This window comes from Leiobunum rupestre, chromosome 7 (assembly GCF_980474605.1).
Source record: "Leiobunum rupestre chromosome 7, qqLeiRupe1.1.hap1, whole genome shotgun sequence".
Classification (NCBI taxonomy): Eukaryota; Metazoa; Arthropoda; class Arachnida; order Opiliones; family Sclerosomatidae; genus Leiobunum; species Leiobunum rupestre.
Genome location: NC_143390.1, coordinates 23,672,167 through 23,688,432, shown reverse-complemented (window position 1 = coordinate 23,688,432; position 16,266 = coordinate 23,672,167). Strand labels below are relative to the sequence as shown.

Genomic DNA, 16,266 nt, shown 5'->3' with positions numbered 1-16,266 from the left:
TCTTAAACCTTTTTAAGGTTATTTCGCTATTAGTATATAATAGTAGCATTTTCAAATATGAGTACCAGAAAATTTTTATCTGGGTCCCAAAAATGAGAAAAATGGAAAAGGGAAGATAGTTTCGTTAGTAATCAGAAAGGTGCAATGGCACGTTTTTTGAAATCGTCGGCGCAAAGCCATAACTATAGTTCTGAGAAAAACCTAGTCAAAGAATTGGGAAAGGGTTTAGAATCCTTGGAGACTGATAACAGTCACTGTTTTAGTAATACTGCTGAAGTTCTTCCAAACGTCAGTACTGATATGGAAATGGAACTGACTCATGAAGGAGAAATTGCAGAAGTAATTGCAAACCCCAACTCTAACCATGCACAAAATACATCAAACAACGTGTCCAATTCAAAATAAATGGGCTTACACGCGTTGAATAACTTGGATATTAGTCTAGATAAAGATTGCCTTCCAGTTCAGCCTAAACTAAATCCTTTTCCTAAAAGATTAATTGGCGGTAAAAATCGAGGTTTCAATTCTTCTTGGTATGACAAATATCAAATGATTGAATATTCAGTTGCAAAGGATGCAGTGTATTAATAACGGTGATCTGATGGCTGGCATATGCTTATTTTCAATATGTTTAGTATACGAGGTTTAATAAAGAAAATATAATAAAAGGTTTAATTCGGCTGAGTTACATCGTAATGACCGCGCGCTATCGTCGCCAAAAAGAGAAGTCCCCCGTCCTCGTGCAAAAAGGGGCTTTACAATATATGATGGGGGGAGTAGCACTCGTTTACCTAAATGAGAACGCTGGCGCCATCTATACAAAGTTTACTAATACAACGGTGCGGAAAATAGCTAACATTTCGGCCATTCCTGACTTAATTTTAATCCCCTGATTTAACAGTTAAAGTTAAGATTACAATTAAAATTTACTTTTAACATATGAACGACCTTTTTCTATCAAGTGCTTTTATCAATTGTTTGTCTTATAGTCTTCTAAATAAGTGGGTCTTCTATGTGTTCTCTTGCTTCTGCGAACGGTAGTCCCTAGTTCATCATCGTCTTCATTGGAAGGCTTTACTAGATCTGCTCTGGACTCATCCTCTACCTCCGGTTTACTCGGTCCTTCTTCAAGCTCGGAAGTCTCCTCTTCGGACACTTGATCGGTGTCCTCCGCGTTGTCGATGATAGGAAATCTCTTCAGTTTGTCTATCGGGGCCGTATTCCGGTAGAACTTGTTTGTTCTCTGGTTTTCCGGTAAGTCTTCGATCAAATAACGATCGTAGTTTAATTTTTTTGATACCACGTACGGTCCGCGGTACTTGGCTGCCGTTTTCAGGGGTTGTCCTGTGGCTTGAGGCTGTCTTTCCACTAATACAAGATCACCCGGTTCGAAAGTAATTGCTTTGGCTCTTTTGGCGTTGTATCGTTTCCTTTGAGCTTCTTGGTCTTTCCTGATGGAATCGATCGCTTCCTGCCGTCTTTTCGTTACTTGATCGTCATAGGTTTCGTCATCAGTCGTTTCGGTGAAGTTGGCGGTCGGATTCCTCGATTTAAAATTAAACAACAACGCGAACGGCGTGTGTTTAGTGGCACTGTGGTGGGTATTATTCAGGCCCCATTGTATCTGGTGGACATGGGCGTCCCAGTCTTTCTCGTCATCTCTTTCGCACATGCTGGCGATCGCTGGAGTTATTTGACAGTTAACTCTCTCAACTTTTCCGTTTCCCCGCGGGGTAGCTATGGCATTTACGACATGAATGCATTGTTCTTCGAAAGTCTTCCCGGTATACGACGTACCCTGGTCGGTAATGATTCTTTTTGGTGCTCCAAACAGTCCTATGAGGTCTTCCAAGAACCTTTGCGTTGGGTTCATTCCCGTATCTCTAACCGCCTTCATTACGGTGTATTTGGTGAATGCGTCAATAGCAACGATCAAATACGCATTACCCCTGGTGCTCTTTATGAACGGTCCCAAGTGGTCCATATGTATGATATGGTACGGAACGCCTATCTTGTCTATCGAGTGAAGCATGCCAGGCTTTTTACCGGCTGGTTTCTTATGGTAAAGACATTCTAAACATCCAGAGATGTATCTTCGAACGTATCGTCGGAGACGAGGAAACCAGTGATTCTCTAATATCTTGCTGCAAGTCTTGTCCACACCCACATCTCCAATATCGTCATGATTATTCTTCACCACCCGCCATCTCGCTTTGTCTGGAACCAGTCAGAGGAATGTCTTCTTGTCGTCTTTTCCAGTAATTTGCTTGAAGACTCTTCCGTTCTTGATGGCGTACTCCTCGCAGACTCTTTTATCGTCTTTCGACTTAGGGCCAGATTTCTGTAATTGGCTCTTGACAATTTGAATTTTCGGGTCGCTATGTTGTGCCGCCACCAACCAGTCTTCCGTGTATACGTCTGTGCGTAAGACCGTGATATCGTTGACGACCTCCATTACTTCTGGTTCGTCATTCGGTGCCCTACTCAACGCGTCAACATGCGCCATCCGAATTCCAGGTCGGTGCACTACGGTGAAGTCGAACTCCTGGAGCTTAAGCCACCAGCGTCCGATACGGGGAACGAGATGCTTCTTCGCTACAGTTGACCTGACAGAGCTACAGTCCGTGACCACCGTGGATTTCAATCCAATTAGATATGCTCTAAACTTTTCTAGTCCATAGACGACCGCTAGAGTTTCCAACTCGCTCAAGTGATACTTAGCTTCTTCCCTGGTCGTTTTACGGCTAGCGTAACATACGCGATGCATTTGATCGTCATTGCTCTTCTGCAACAACACGGCTGCGGGGCCGATCTGACAGGCGTCAGTAAGAACTTCTGTCTCGGCCGTATGATCGTACAGGCCTAGGATTGGTCTCTCGGTCAATCCTTTTTTTAGGGCTTCGAATGATCCATGTTGTTCTTTGGACCATGTCCATTTTTCTTCCTTCCGTAACAGCTTGGAGAGTGGAGCCGCTTCCTTGGCAAATCCCTTCACGAATTTTCTGAAATAGCTGGCGAGTCCTAAAAATCTTCTTACGTCATGTACGTTTTTCGGTGTCGAAAATTCCTGTACGCTGTCTATCTTCTGTTGCCCTGGCCGGATTCCTTCGCCGCTTATTTCGTATCCGAGATAGTCGATCTTGGTTTGTAAGAAGTGACACTTTGATAAATTCAAAGTCAATTTCACCCTGCGTAGAACTTTGAAAACCTCCTCCAAGTGCCTTATGCCATCGGTTACGTTTCCGGTTGGGATGAGGATATCGTCCATATAGGTCAGTGCGATAGCGTACCGAAGGGGACCCATTACGAGGTTCATTAATCGTTGGAATACTGCTGGTGCGTTGGCCAACCCGAACGGTAAGCGAAGGTACTCATAATGTCCGTCTGGCGTGACGAACCCCGTATATTCTCTAGAGCCTTCCGCCATTGGAATCTGGTAGTACCCTGATGAGAGATCGAGACTGCTGAAGTATTTATTACCCTTTAATCGTTCTAATTGATCATCAATTAGGGGCAACGGAGATGCATTTCTCTTGGTGCAACGGTTGAGGAATCTGTAGTCCGTACACACGGGTACCTCACCATTTTTCTTCTTTACAAGGAGAATTGGACTTGCGTACGGTGAGTTTGATTCCGTGATTATTCCAGCTCCCAACAGTTCTGCCATCTTTTCTCGTACCAGCTCTCTTTCTGAGTAGGAAAGCCTGTAAGGCCGGTAAGTTACCGGCTCTTTTGACGTTAGTTCGATGTCAAACGATACCAGATCCGTTCTACCAATTTCTAATAAATTCTTGGCAAAACAGTCTCTGTACTCATTGACGAGTTTCCATACTCGGTCTTTATCTTGGGGTGAGACGTTTGGTCCGACGTTTAGTTCGTTCTTTTCGAAGGGTCGTAACTTAGTTGCCTCGATACGCATTACTTTGTTTGTTTCGAGTTTTCCATCTGCCTTGCATTTCTCGGCTCTTGCCACCGTTTGTCCGCTACCGATGACCAATTCGTTCCCAGAGATGTTCAGTATTGGAATCGTGGTTTGTCCTTCGTGGACAGCGTATACCCCTCTAGGTAACAGGCACTCTTTTCCGGGCTGCATCCGTAGCTGACTTTCGATGTAGATCTCAGAGTCCTGATTTCCGGTTCCGTTCATCGCTACGTCGATAAATCCGACATAGTTCGGAGGTATGACTATTGCGTCCTTTGCCCATAGAGTGGCCGCTTGCTTTGGCAACTCTGGTATCGTCAAGTTTTTCAGGCCACCATCTTCCTGCTCCGTGCTATGGTTCTCTTCGAAAAGCCTAAGCGTATTTTGACGTTTAACGATCGTGACGTGTGGCTGCTCAGTGAACGGTTGACCGATTAACAGCGGGATACTTTGAACGTCGTCTCCAACTATTAGCATTTCAACCGTGGCTTTAACCTGGTCCACCTCGATCGTCCCATGTGTGATTCCCTCCAGTATGATTTTTCCTTCACCGTAGCCTCCGATCGTTACTCCGTCGTCTACTGGCTTGCTTTTTAACCCTAGTTGCTGGGCGTCGCTTTTACGAACGATAACACACCTGCTCCCTAAGTCAATATATGATCGGACTGCTTGTCCGTTGACGAGGGCTTCCTTGAAATATTTTTCGTTTTCGTCGGGCTTATTTTCCCCGATGTCGACGAGTAGGGTTTCCTTAGGAGTCGCTTTCGTTCCTTGCGTATTCGGTGGTAATTTATCGGTGCAATCGTTCATTGCGTGGCCGACTTTTTGACATTTCTCGCATCTTGATTTCCTTTGTGGTTTCGGACAGCTCTTCGCTATGTGCCCGTAACTGGAACAGTTATAGCATAATGGCTCACATTTCTCGTTATAACGGGGTTTCGACGTTCTCGTGTTAGGATTCTTGTACGTGTGGGATGATTTCTGCGATTCCCCCTCGATCGATCCTTTCCCGTGAGTATCTTTGGACTTATCCGGAAATGACCTTTTTCGTTGGGCGTCCGGAGCGTCCGGTGTCATGCGTAATCTTTCTTCGAGCTGCTTCACGCAAATAAGTAGTTCGGGAGGCGAATTAAATTCTCTCACGCTAAGTGCGGTGATGAGTGTGTGGTTATTGAGCCCGGTAATTAAATATTCAATCATGGCATCTTCCGTAAGGCCACACATTCTTGCCTTGGCCACCTTGTCGTGGTAGTAGTGTTCCACACTTTCGCCTGGTTTTCTAACTCGACGTTCCATATCTCGAAACATTGCCTGAGTACTCTTCGGCGGTGGAAACCATTTTAGAAGAAGTGCTGCCCATTCGGGCCAGGTGTGCACTACCGTATCCAGTCCCTCCAGCCAAGTCTTAGCTGTTCCCTTTAATCGAGGTAAGGCGTTGCTTACCGTTACTCGGTCTGACCATGAGTATGCCGCTGCCGCGTCGCTGACCTTTTTCACCCACATACGACTCGTTTGATGCGGGGCTTCGTCGGGATCGAAATCGGGCAATGATGGTGCTCTACGTTGTTTGCGTTTGGAGGAACCGGTTGCGGGTTGTGCTGTATTTGTATCGTCATCGCCGCTTCCATCGCTGCTTTTACGGCGGTCTCTACTGCCTTCTGGATAGCGGCTTGAAAAGCATTTAACGGAATCACCTCGGTTGGCTGTTCCCCGTCGTTCGGGTCCATTATTTTCGTTGAGTTACCCTTTCCGTTGGCGTTAGGTCTATTTGCAGTACTCGTTTCTCCTTTGCCCGTGGCGTTGGACGTATCGTTAGGATTAGAGTTCGTTTCGTAACGTTTATAAAGTTCTGGTATAGAAAATAGGTCGACGAACCCGAATTCGTTAGACTCGTCACTTTCTTGGTCCGAACTTAAGTTGTCGCGGTTAATTACGTTGCCTTCTGTATCACTATAGTACCTTTGAGTAAACCGTTCGTTGGCCTTGACGTTGGCCGTTTCGTTACTTCTTAAAATAGCTTCCTCATTGGCTTGTAATAACAACCGATCTTCGGATAAGAGATTGAATTTCTCACCTGCTTTACATAGAAGGCAGATTTCCGGTCGTTGGGTTCCGTTAGCCTTCTTCTTTAAACTATAGTTAATTTCAGTGCTTTTCGTACGTTGACTTCTCCTTACGTGTGGACATCCTTCCTCAGTCATGAGACATTAGACCTTAAAAACTATAGAACGGGCGTAATGGCGTCGCCTCGTGTGCCGTCGTTGTTCTATTCGTCCTCCGTTGGTCGAGTCTCGCGATGAATTACCAATCCTCTCGCATCGTCTTAGTTCTCCATGAAATATGGTGTTTCATCCCACTTCTGAGATAATAACGGTGATCTGATGGCTGGCATATGCTTATTTTCAATATGTTTAGTATACGAGGTTTAATAAAGAAAATATAATAAAAGGTTTAATTCGGCTGAGTTACATCGTAATGACCGCGCGCTATCGTCGCCAAAAAGAGAAGTCCCCCGTCCTTCTCGTGCAAAAGGGGCTTTACAATATATGATGGGGGGAGTAGCACTCGTTTACCTAAATGAGAACGCTGGCGCCATCTATACAAAGTTTACTAATACAACGGTGCGGAAAATAGCTAACAGTATTGTTTTTGTTGCCGTCATTTTTTAGGCAGTAGAAACACTGCATTTCTAAAGGGATTTTCGGATTGGAAAACATGGGGACACAATTCGAAGAACACTTCACTTCCAACAAATCTTCTCACCAACTAGCCTACAAAATGTACTTAGACTACATGGAATCCAAATCCCGTGGATCAATAGTTTGCCAGGTTAACGACCACCATAGACTAGACGTTATTAGAAACAGAGAGGTCCTATCTACACACGTGGAAGTGATTATTTTATGTGCCCAACAAGATTTAGCACTTCAGGGGAACACTTACACATCCGCCGACAATATTGGGAATAGGGGAAACTTTATTGCAATATTAGATATTTAAAACAAAATGTCATGATTTAAAAGCAAGTTTAGTGAGAAAAATTATTGTTCAAGAGGTCAACTACTATAGGGTAGTTTGGGCGCTTGCCCAACGTGTTTAGCTCCGGGGGTCCGAATTAAAACGTAATAATTAGATTACTTTGAAATTTAAAATTGTCAAAATTATTTTAAGCACTAAACAAGAGGCTGTTTTACACATCAATATTAATTTAATAAGTTAAAACACAACAATAAAACAGTTCAGCTTGAAATAGCGCGAAACTAGACAATGGCCACTAGTCTTCCCCCTTAACAATGGGGGAGACAAGCCTAAATAAGTAGTTGATGAATTTGGGTAAAGAGGTAATCGTAGGGTGGAATTCTTCGATTAAAAGTAAAGTTGGTAATATTTATTTGTAAATAATATACTTAATAATACAAAATTTATTAATTTAATAATAATAAAACTTTTATTAATTTAATAATAATAACATTTTTATTAATTTAATAATGATAAAATTTTTATTAATTTAATAATAATAACATTTTTATTAATTTAATAATAATAAAACTTTTATTAATTTAATAATAATAAAACTTTTATTAATTTAATAATAATAACATTTTTATTAATTTAATAATGATAAAAATTTTATTAATTTAATAATAATAACATTTTTATTAATTTAATAATGATAAAATTTTTATTAATTTAATAATGATAACATTTTTTATTAATTTAATAATAATAAAAATTTTATTAATTTCATAATAATAAAAATTTTATTAATTTAATAATAATAAAACTTTTATTAATTTAATAATAATAACATTTTTATTAATTTAATAATAATAACATTTTTATTAATTTAATAATGATAAAATTTTTATTAATTTAATAATAATAACATTTTTATTAATTTAATAATGATAACATTTTTATTAATTTAATAATAATAAAAATTTTATTAATTTCATAATAATAAAAATTTTATTGATTTAATAATAATAAAATTTTTAAATAATTATATACAATTTGGCTAGTTACAGAACAACAAAAATTACAAAGGAGTTTTTTATGGGGGCCTCTTAATCACGCAGTGCCTACTCGCGAAAAAATCCTGGCGGGGCTACTGATAGTACTAGGACGTCTCAAAACCCAGAGCCGGCATTCTCGACAAAGACCTGAGCGGAGCGTGGGCGCTACGATAATCGTGAATTACGGAGTTGTCGAAGAGCTGTATAACTTTAGTAATGTCGTATATATGCTAATTGAACATTAATACCAAAAGAAACCTAAACGAATTTTATTAAGCTACAATAAAATTAGTACAAATAGTACAATTACAACATTAGTAATTTAAGTCTTTCTAGTTCTTTTTTTTTGGCGGATAAGCCGCTCTTATTGTTTACTTTTAATTTGTAAATAATGTCTTGATAATAAAACGTAATTAGCATAAAAGCAATAAGAAGTGTATTTTTTGAACCAACTTAAAAACAAGCAGTTTATTAGTCCAATCTTTTTTATAATTTATAATAAGTCCACTCTTTATTTTTCGCTTAAATTATATCCTGAACGGCAGTGCCTTGTCCCCCCCTCTTTTCTTGTCCCCCCCCCTCTCTCGCGGCGGAGGTCTCCCTCTCTTCCCGACATTACCGCGAATTTCCCTTTCTCTTCTCCGTCACGTTCAGAGTCCCTTTCTCTTCTCCCCCAAGTGCGACACACCATAGAGGAACTATTTATTTCTCGATGGATACACACACACACACACAGCCAACTTTCCCATTGAAGTCACCACAGTGAGAGCTCCACTCACTCGCTTCGCTCGTTCGCTCCGCTCAATTATTACATAAGCGTGACGGTCAGTGGCGTAGCTGAGAACTCAGAGGCCCCCCGAAAAAATCTCTATGAGGCCCCCCTTTTTAATTTTTTATGGTTAGCGCCCCCCCCCCCCCGAAGCTCGAGCCCTCCCCCGCACCGCGGGCCCTGCGGACCATCAGCTACGCCACTGGTGACGCTTCCTATTCTTCACATGCAAATGTTTTACTGAGCTAAAATTCACAAGACACACTGCATTACGGGCTTCAGCGCGGTTTTGCTAACGCTTCACACGTAGCCTTCGACAGCGCCTCGCTAGGGGGAGATTTTCTTCTTGTGATGACGTCACTCCGTTACTAGCTCTCAGTAAATTATTCCCCAAAGTGACAAACTTATGAAATAATATTATAGACTTATGGCTATACTTATCGAAAAACTACTACATTAGCCTTCCCAAGTTCTTGCAGCTCAATTGCAAAAGAGTAGGTCAATCAGTGTCCATGGGTGTTTCATGGTGCCGAGTATCTTCATCTCTAATCCCTGGCTTTCGAGTGAAAGTCCCATGTTCGGGCTCTGTGGTAGGTGAGACTGGGGAGGGAGCTATGGCTATATAACACTAACCAGTCAGAGGCTTTACTGACAACCAAATCTCCCACACCGGGAGAGTCTATTATACATAGTTCAGTAAATGAAAGTAAACGCCCTCGTACTGTGGGAGAACTATAGTGGAGGAAACTACTGAAGCACGTATTAAAGATCGGTTGCTGAGCAATATTATCAAATGGTAGTAATAAAATTAGCATTGGCGTAGGTGCCAAATTCGATCCGTTTACAAACAATTGGAAACACTGGTGATTAAAACCAAGAACGCATAGAGGTACTAAGAACTATGAAAGACTTAAATTTTGGCGCCATGAAGTAATACTTTGCCGATGGCTTAAGCCTAACTTGGGCCTTGGTGTAAAGGATTTTTACATAGAGAGAGAACCGTCGACTGCTTAGACTGCTTCTGAAAGTATAACAACAAGGCAGCATGGGCGAATGTTAAGGTTCATAGTTCTTAGTACCTCTATGCGTTCTTGTTAAAACTAATCTCCAGATCGCTCAACTGATGGGTTCCAGTGAGCAGAAAGACCGTACGATAGAAATTATATCGGGACAGGACCATCGTATGCCTTCGTTCTCCGAGAGTCCGAGATAGTTTCTGCAGCCAATCCGACCCCGGCCGAATCTATGGAACAGACTGGGCGGCAGCGTCTTAAATCAAAATCCAGAAAGCCTTCAGTATCTGGTTCTAAAAATTAAATTACCTCCAAGACAGGAGAATGTTATTATACTTTATCCCAAGGATAAAAATAGTAGAGACCGTGGAGCTTTTTCGACACAGACTTGAAAAGGAACTAGATCCAGTAAGCAATGTAAGACCCTCTAGGGGCCAGGACATGGTCGTAAAGTTGGAGTCCATAGAGGAGGTCGAAAAACTCAAACGCCCAATTGAAGACTCGGAGAGTCTAAAGGACAACTTGATAGTAAACCGAGAATTATCATTTTTAATGTTGACCCCGAGATCTCTAAGTAGGATTTCGTTCGCAAGAAAATCGAGTGCAACCGACTGGAATGTGGGGAGGATGACATCACCGTCAAATATTTGAAGAATTGGGTTCTCGAAGTTCCTAATGCCATTTTAAATACCCTCAAAAAGGCAAAAAGAAAATGCGTATTGCTTGGCAAATCCAGGGTTGGAAGGAGTATCTTTTTATCACTAGATGTCTCAAATGTATTAACATAGGACATATTATGGCATCCGGCGATGTTAAAAATAAGCAGGTCTGTTCTCTTTGTGGGTCGGAGGAACATGTGTTCACAGACTGTAAAAATGCCATAAGAGGATGTGTCAATTGAATTGTGTAAAGAGTACACACTCAAAACTTACTGGTGAAAAAACAGCAAGTACGGTTTATAATTTACAGCAAGGTACAGTTGAAGTGGGTTAACAGCAGTTTGTCGTAAAATTTACAGCTTTCTGCTGTATTTTGAAGAAAACAGTAGCGACTGTAAAAATTCATATTCGTACTGTTTTTACCTCTCCGAGGGGACAAAGTCCCCTAGGATGGGTTATACAATCACCGTGTCTGTCTGTGGGTCTGTGGGTCTGTCTGTCAGGCCTGCGTTCGCATTTTCGGGGCAAAGGGTAATCATTGCGTACGCAGTTTCTCGAAACCTCTGCGTTCGCAGTTTCTCGAAGGGTTGGCAAAACCACCGTGTGACGGTGAGCGTTAACGGATTCATTTGCGGTTTGGTTTGGATGGTGTTTTTTCGCTCACCGTCGTGACGGTTGGTGTGTTACGTTTTTGTAATGTTTATGCGTAGGTTGTGAGTGTTGAGTTTGTGTTCTGATGGTTGTGCATGTTGAGGCTGTTGCGTTTGTATGGGCGTTTTCTCTCCAACTTCTTCTTAATGACTTTGGGACGGACCGAGTGCTGAGTGTAATGCTACCTCTCATCGTCCAATGGCAGGGTTTCCACCAGTTGTACACGGTATTCGTCTTAGTATCAATTTGTGATCGCATCGGGCGGGATTTGAACCCGAGACCTCCTGCTTGACAGGCGGACGTTCTGGTTTTGGTTTAATTGAAATAGAATTGAAATTGAAATTTTTTGCAACGAAGAAATTCTAATTTAGCGTTTCTCTATTGATTAAAAACAAATGCGCCACCCAGGTTTCGAACCCAGGCCATTCGGCTTGGCAGTCGAGCGCTCTACCACAGAACCACCGATAGCTGCTTAGGTTCACTGAAATTAAGACACGCATCGTAAGCATAATAGGTAATAAAGTCTTTTTTTAATAATGAATTTATGAAGGCCTAATCTGGTTTTTTTACGAATGAAATTTTAAAGGTTAAATCTTGTTTTAGCGCAGTCAGACGAGATAAGAGGGTTAAAGGGTAGACCCTGTGGGTGGTCCACTTTGTTACTTTTTGTTATTTATTTACGGGTATTATTAACGACCTATATATAGTTGTGTTAATTCAAAGCTGATAATTTAACGTTTCTTGCTTTAAGAGCTGGCGGTTAGTCAAGTGGTTCTCTGTGCTTTGTTGATGGTAAGGTTTTTGCTTCTTGTAAATATATTTGGTGTGGATATTTGGATATCTACGATTTCTAACGCAGTCAATGATTTCCTGGGTGTGTGAGTCATTATATGATATTGGAAATTGGACGGCATTTGTCTTTTTCATGCGGTATGTGTCACAACGTCAACTGGAAGTCTACATGTACGAGTGTTGAAATAAAATGAGCGTTAAAGATGCGGCAAGTATTTCGTAAGCGAGAAAAATACAAATACCATCTGTAGATATTTCTTTCATTAAAATTTGCTTAGTATTATATTCAACTGATAAACATGTACTGTAAAAAGGGTTAAATTCAATTGTGCATTGTTTTAGTAAGTCTAACTCGCTGTTGTAACTACTTAATTTATAATATTCTGAATAAATTAAACTCGATTGTTTCGTCTCAATTATTTAAATTAAAATTAAAATTTTATACCGGGCAGGGTTTGAACCGAGAATACGTTTTTCGTAAATAACTCTGAATTGCGGAGATATCTTTGGGGGTCGTGTCGAGAAATTAATACCACTAGGGACCATTCTTCCGAAGAGAGGTATATTTTGGCTTGCCAACTTGTTTTCGGTCACTCTCCCTTTAAGCGGGCTGGTGGGAGGGGGCGGAAATTAACGGCACGCGTGAGGGGGCGGAAAATGTCTGGACCAACTATACAAACTATAAAAGTGTTCAAGGCTAAAAGTTCAAGCATGAAATCCGGAGAGGATGGCGTGGCTGACTTGATAAAGGCGGCGGTTTTGGAAACTACGCGATCAGAAATCTGGGTTCGAGTCCTGATGTCGTCCACAATTTAAATTATTTTTCGCCGCTCCATCTACCGTGTAGTCGCTTTCGATGACGCCAACAAACAACACTTAACGATATTCCGTCCATAGCAAAAGTGTCACTTATATATATATGACATTTGGATTAAACAGGTCGGCATTTAAACTAAAATTACATCGGGTTTTCCAAATTTCGCGTTTGACAACGGAACATAAATAATTAACAACTAACCAAAACATTTTAGGATTAAGCGACTTCATTGGATAAACTCCAAAAATTATAAAATTTTCTAACAACGTCTGGTCATTACCAAAGCTGCTAAGTGACAAATTAAACAATTCGTAAAATAACCATCATCACCACTGCTGAGTGACTATACACTTTAAATATAAATGTTCAACTGTCTCTGGGCTGTCCCCACAAAATAAGCACTCGGTGGTTGGAACAACGTTGGCGTGAATGAGACTGGAACGGACCGGAAACGCTTGGTGAACAACACGCCAATTAATGGCAGACAATTGGGGGCCAAGAAACCCAGAACGCAATACGGACCAACGAGCGGGCAACAACGGACCGCCAAAATATTGTAGCCAACGTTCTTCCCCATTAGATTCCACATCAAATTTGAGCGTGAGACTAGTATAAGCGAGCTTAACAGAACTACTTGAGACTGTTTCACCCGATGCAGTCAGAATTGGGTAACTACAATCAGTACTTTGAACATCAACTACTGCGCTACGCGTTAGAATGGAATTGTGCCACGTAAAAGACATCGAGCGCTTTATCTCATTAAACAAAAAGGATACGCGGTGCCACGATAATGTACTTGAAATATCAGCATTATTGTCAACAATGGCCTGTAGTGGAAGATAGCCCGTCACAAATTCATACGAAATATCACGGACGCGACACATTCCCGCGCGACAAAAAATTTGACGCTCCAATCGACTGAACGACGGTAGCGAGACCCGAGGATTGAGGAATAGAGGCTCGTCCATAAAATTTCGGAGCGCCGGGAAAGACCAGACATTGACGGCACAGTTCTCCTTCCAAGACACGAGCAAGGATTTTTAACGAGGCGGAAGACCTATAGCGTATTTCCCCGTGATAGTGAGACGTAGCGATTACAAAATCCTTGAGTGGCCCCTCCCGGAGCGCGACAAGTCTAACCTGAGTAATATATAAACCGTGAACCGCTTCTAGCCAGGACTGGATATTTGAGTACTAAAATAAATTTTCTGACTTCTCGAAATCTGGGGGCGTAGTCAATTTGACCGTTTCGCGGGACAGTATTTGTTGAGTTGGAGAGTTAGGCCATCTATCGTGTTATTGGAAAACTAAACCTTAATATATTTTTCTTATAGAAAAAATGGCGCCAACACGATTGGATAACGTTGAAACTTAAGCCTAATTCTCCTACTCAAATAAAACGTGTCTAGCGAATGCCAGATTTGTTTGTATCTCTAGTTCATATTCTACCTCATTAGGAGACATAGAGATAGAAAAAAAATAGAGGCACTATTGTATCTGGCGAAGTTGACCGCGAGTGCCGACCCCCTTTTCGCCAATGTAGGAAGCCATGAGATGGGCAGATGACGTGGCGCCATCGACGCGCGGTAAAATGAAATACATTATGCTTTTTGGAAAATCAACTGTCATTTGATGTAAACAAAGGAAGGATAGATGGCGTTGCAAATTCTGCCCATCTCCGTTTTCATACATGCGTGGGGGTGAATGAATTTTCCCGGTCAAAAACAGGGGTGCCTTAACTCGGTAATCTTCCCTCTATTTATTTTCTATCTCTATGTTGGGAGCAGATAGCAGACACACCGATAATTTAAAAATGGCGAAGAACGAAAGTTTGAAAGAGTTGAATAGTGAATTTTGTGTCCCTGGTATGATGTTTAAAGTTATATTACCAATAATGAAAATATAACAGGATATAACTATTATATTATTTAAACAAAATCGCTACGTTAAACGTTATGTATTTTTTGTTAATAGTTATATCACTATTCTATATTCTATAAGCATGTACAATGCTTACTTTTGACGTTTGTTTTGGGGTTTTTTTTTCACCCACATGTACTAAGAAGCACGTGTAAAGCAATGAAATAGTTATATGATAAAATAAACCTGAAAAAAATTGATATAGAATATTTTTACCTCTTATTTTATTATCTAGGACAACGTATTTGTGAATCAAATGAGTTATATTTTAGTGGTAGAGGAACGTATGTTTTACAAAATTACATATATGCCAGTGTATGTGGAGAGCTTATTATAAGGAAGGAAGACAAAGTAAGATAATTTGGCGTTTAACTAAAAAACCAAAATTATACAATTTTTTTTTTATTTAGATAAATGTAGTTGAAATACAAAGAGGAACAACTGAAAATAAAGTACCTACTACAGGTGTTATAGTAACTGTCAAGGTATAAGAGACTAGACATTTTCATATTATACCAAAATAAAATTATTTTAAACTTGTATGAATAGATAACAAGTATTAATCTCCGCTTGGCCAAATGTCACATTTTATGCATTGAATCAACAGTTTTAAAAGAACTATTCAGGGGTGTTATTAGGTAATTGTTAAAACATAACATATAGAGTAGTATCGGCTACGTTATTATCCCGTCGACCTTAATACGGTCGAAGGCGGGGAGCCGATACTACTCTATAGTTGCTCAAATTGATAATGTTTCTTATAGAAAGGAAGATGTTAGAGCAACGAGGAAAGATACTGTGAGTGGATAATATAGTCCTACAATTCATTTAAAAACTCCATTAATTTATAAATCCTCATTTTTAAAGGTTGAAATGTACCGTTGTTTTAGACCAGGGGATATTGTATTAGCCCGAGTTGTATCCTTTCATTACAACTTCTATGTTTGATAGCTCAATAAGTTATAGCGTTTTTCATTTGGCAAGTTCTGGAGCACTTGAGATTGCCTGATTAACATTTCATGTTCGAGTTCTTCTGATTAATTTTAGCATGTTTCATTTACCGCTCTTGAGTGCTCTAAGATCCCTTTGATGGATTGAGATTGCTCTTGTAGCAAATTTTTGCATGTTCCAATGCTTTGTCTGCTCAGAGGAAAAGTTTTCACATTGCCCTCTTTAACTTAGGAATTAATTAATTGCTCTTCGGAACATGTTGCATTTCTCGCTCAATCTGAGTGAGATCAATGATGTTGGAGATGGTTTTCCACTAAATCTTGAGCAGACAATTGGAAAACGCTATAAATTGTGTATTGAATTCTTTAGCCTAAGTTTTTTAGCTATCAATAGGTGATGCGCATTCCTATTATCTGACCACTGCGGAAAATGAACTTGGTGTTGTCATAGCACAAAGTGAAGCTGGTATTTTTAATACTATTCAATTTTGAATTTTTTTTTGTTAATAATTAAAATTTTATAGGTGTTACAATGGTTCCTATTAGTTGGACTGAAATGCAATGTCCAAAAACATTAATCCGAGAAGAAAGAAAAGTTGCCAGGCTTTATACTAATATTGTCCCCTCTGAAATAATTTAATAAAATTTTTAAATATTGTGGAAAGTTTTTAATGTGTTGCGCAATCGTCGTCAATTTGTAGGCGCCATGTAGCGGCCAGTTCACGCACTTTTCATAATCAATTTTGCATTCAGTCTG

At 40.3% G+C, this 16,266-nt stretch overlaps 1 protein-coding gene across 1 annotated transcript; it reads left to right on the top strand.

The window, feature by feature from the left end:
* Nucleotides 1–14,434: 14,434 nt before the first annotated feature.
* Csl4 (exosome component 1 Csl4) lies at nucleotides 14,435–16,259 on the top strand. Its single transcript, XM_090152803.1, has 8 exons — nucleotides 14,435–14,504; nucleotides 14,795–14,910; nucleotides 14,970–15,044; nucleotides 15,109–15,197; nucleotides 15,324–15,357; nucleotides 15,427–15,477; nucleotides 15,894–15,975; nucleotides 16,034–16,259. The coding sequence occupies exons 1-8, from the start codon at nucleotides 14,453–14,455 to the stop codon at nucleotides 16,147–16,149; spliced, it is 615 nt and encodes a 204-aa protein (XP_090008929.1). The 5' UTR covers nucleotides 14,435–14,452; the 3' UTR covers nucleotides 16,150–16,259.
* Nucleotides 16,260–16,266: the final 7 nt, after the last annotated feature.

What these genes read in the sequence shown, in the direction of transcription:
- Csl4 (XM_090152803.1), top strand. Translation starts at nt 14,453, where the DNA reads ATGGCGAAGAACGAAAGTTTGAAAGAGTTGAATAGTGAATTTTGTGTC. An exon ending in GTGTTATAGTAACTGTCAAG is followed by an intron (nt 15,045 to 15,108) that starts GTATAAGAGACT and finishes TTGTATGAATAG; the next exon opens with ATAACAAGTATTAATCTCCG. An exon ending in CATAGCACAAAGTGAAGCTG is followed by an intron (nt 15,976 to 16,033) that starts GTATTTTTAATA and finishes AAAATTTTATAG; the next exon opens with GTGTTACAATGGTTCCTATT.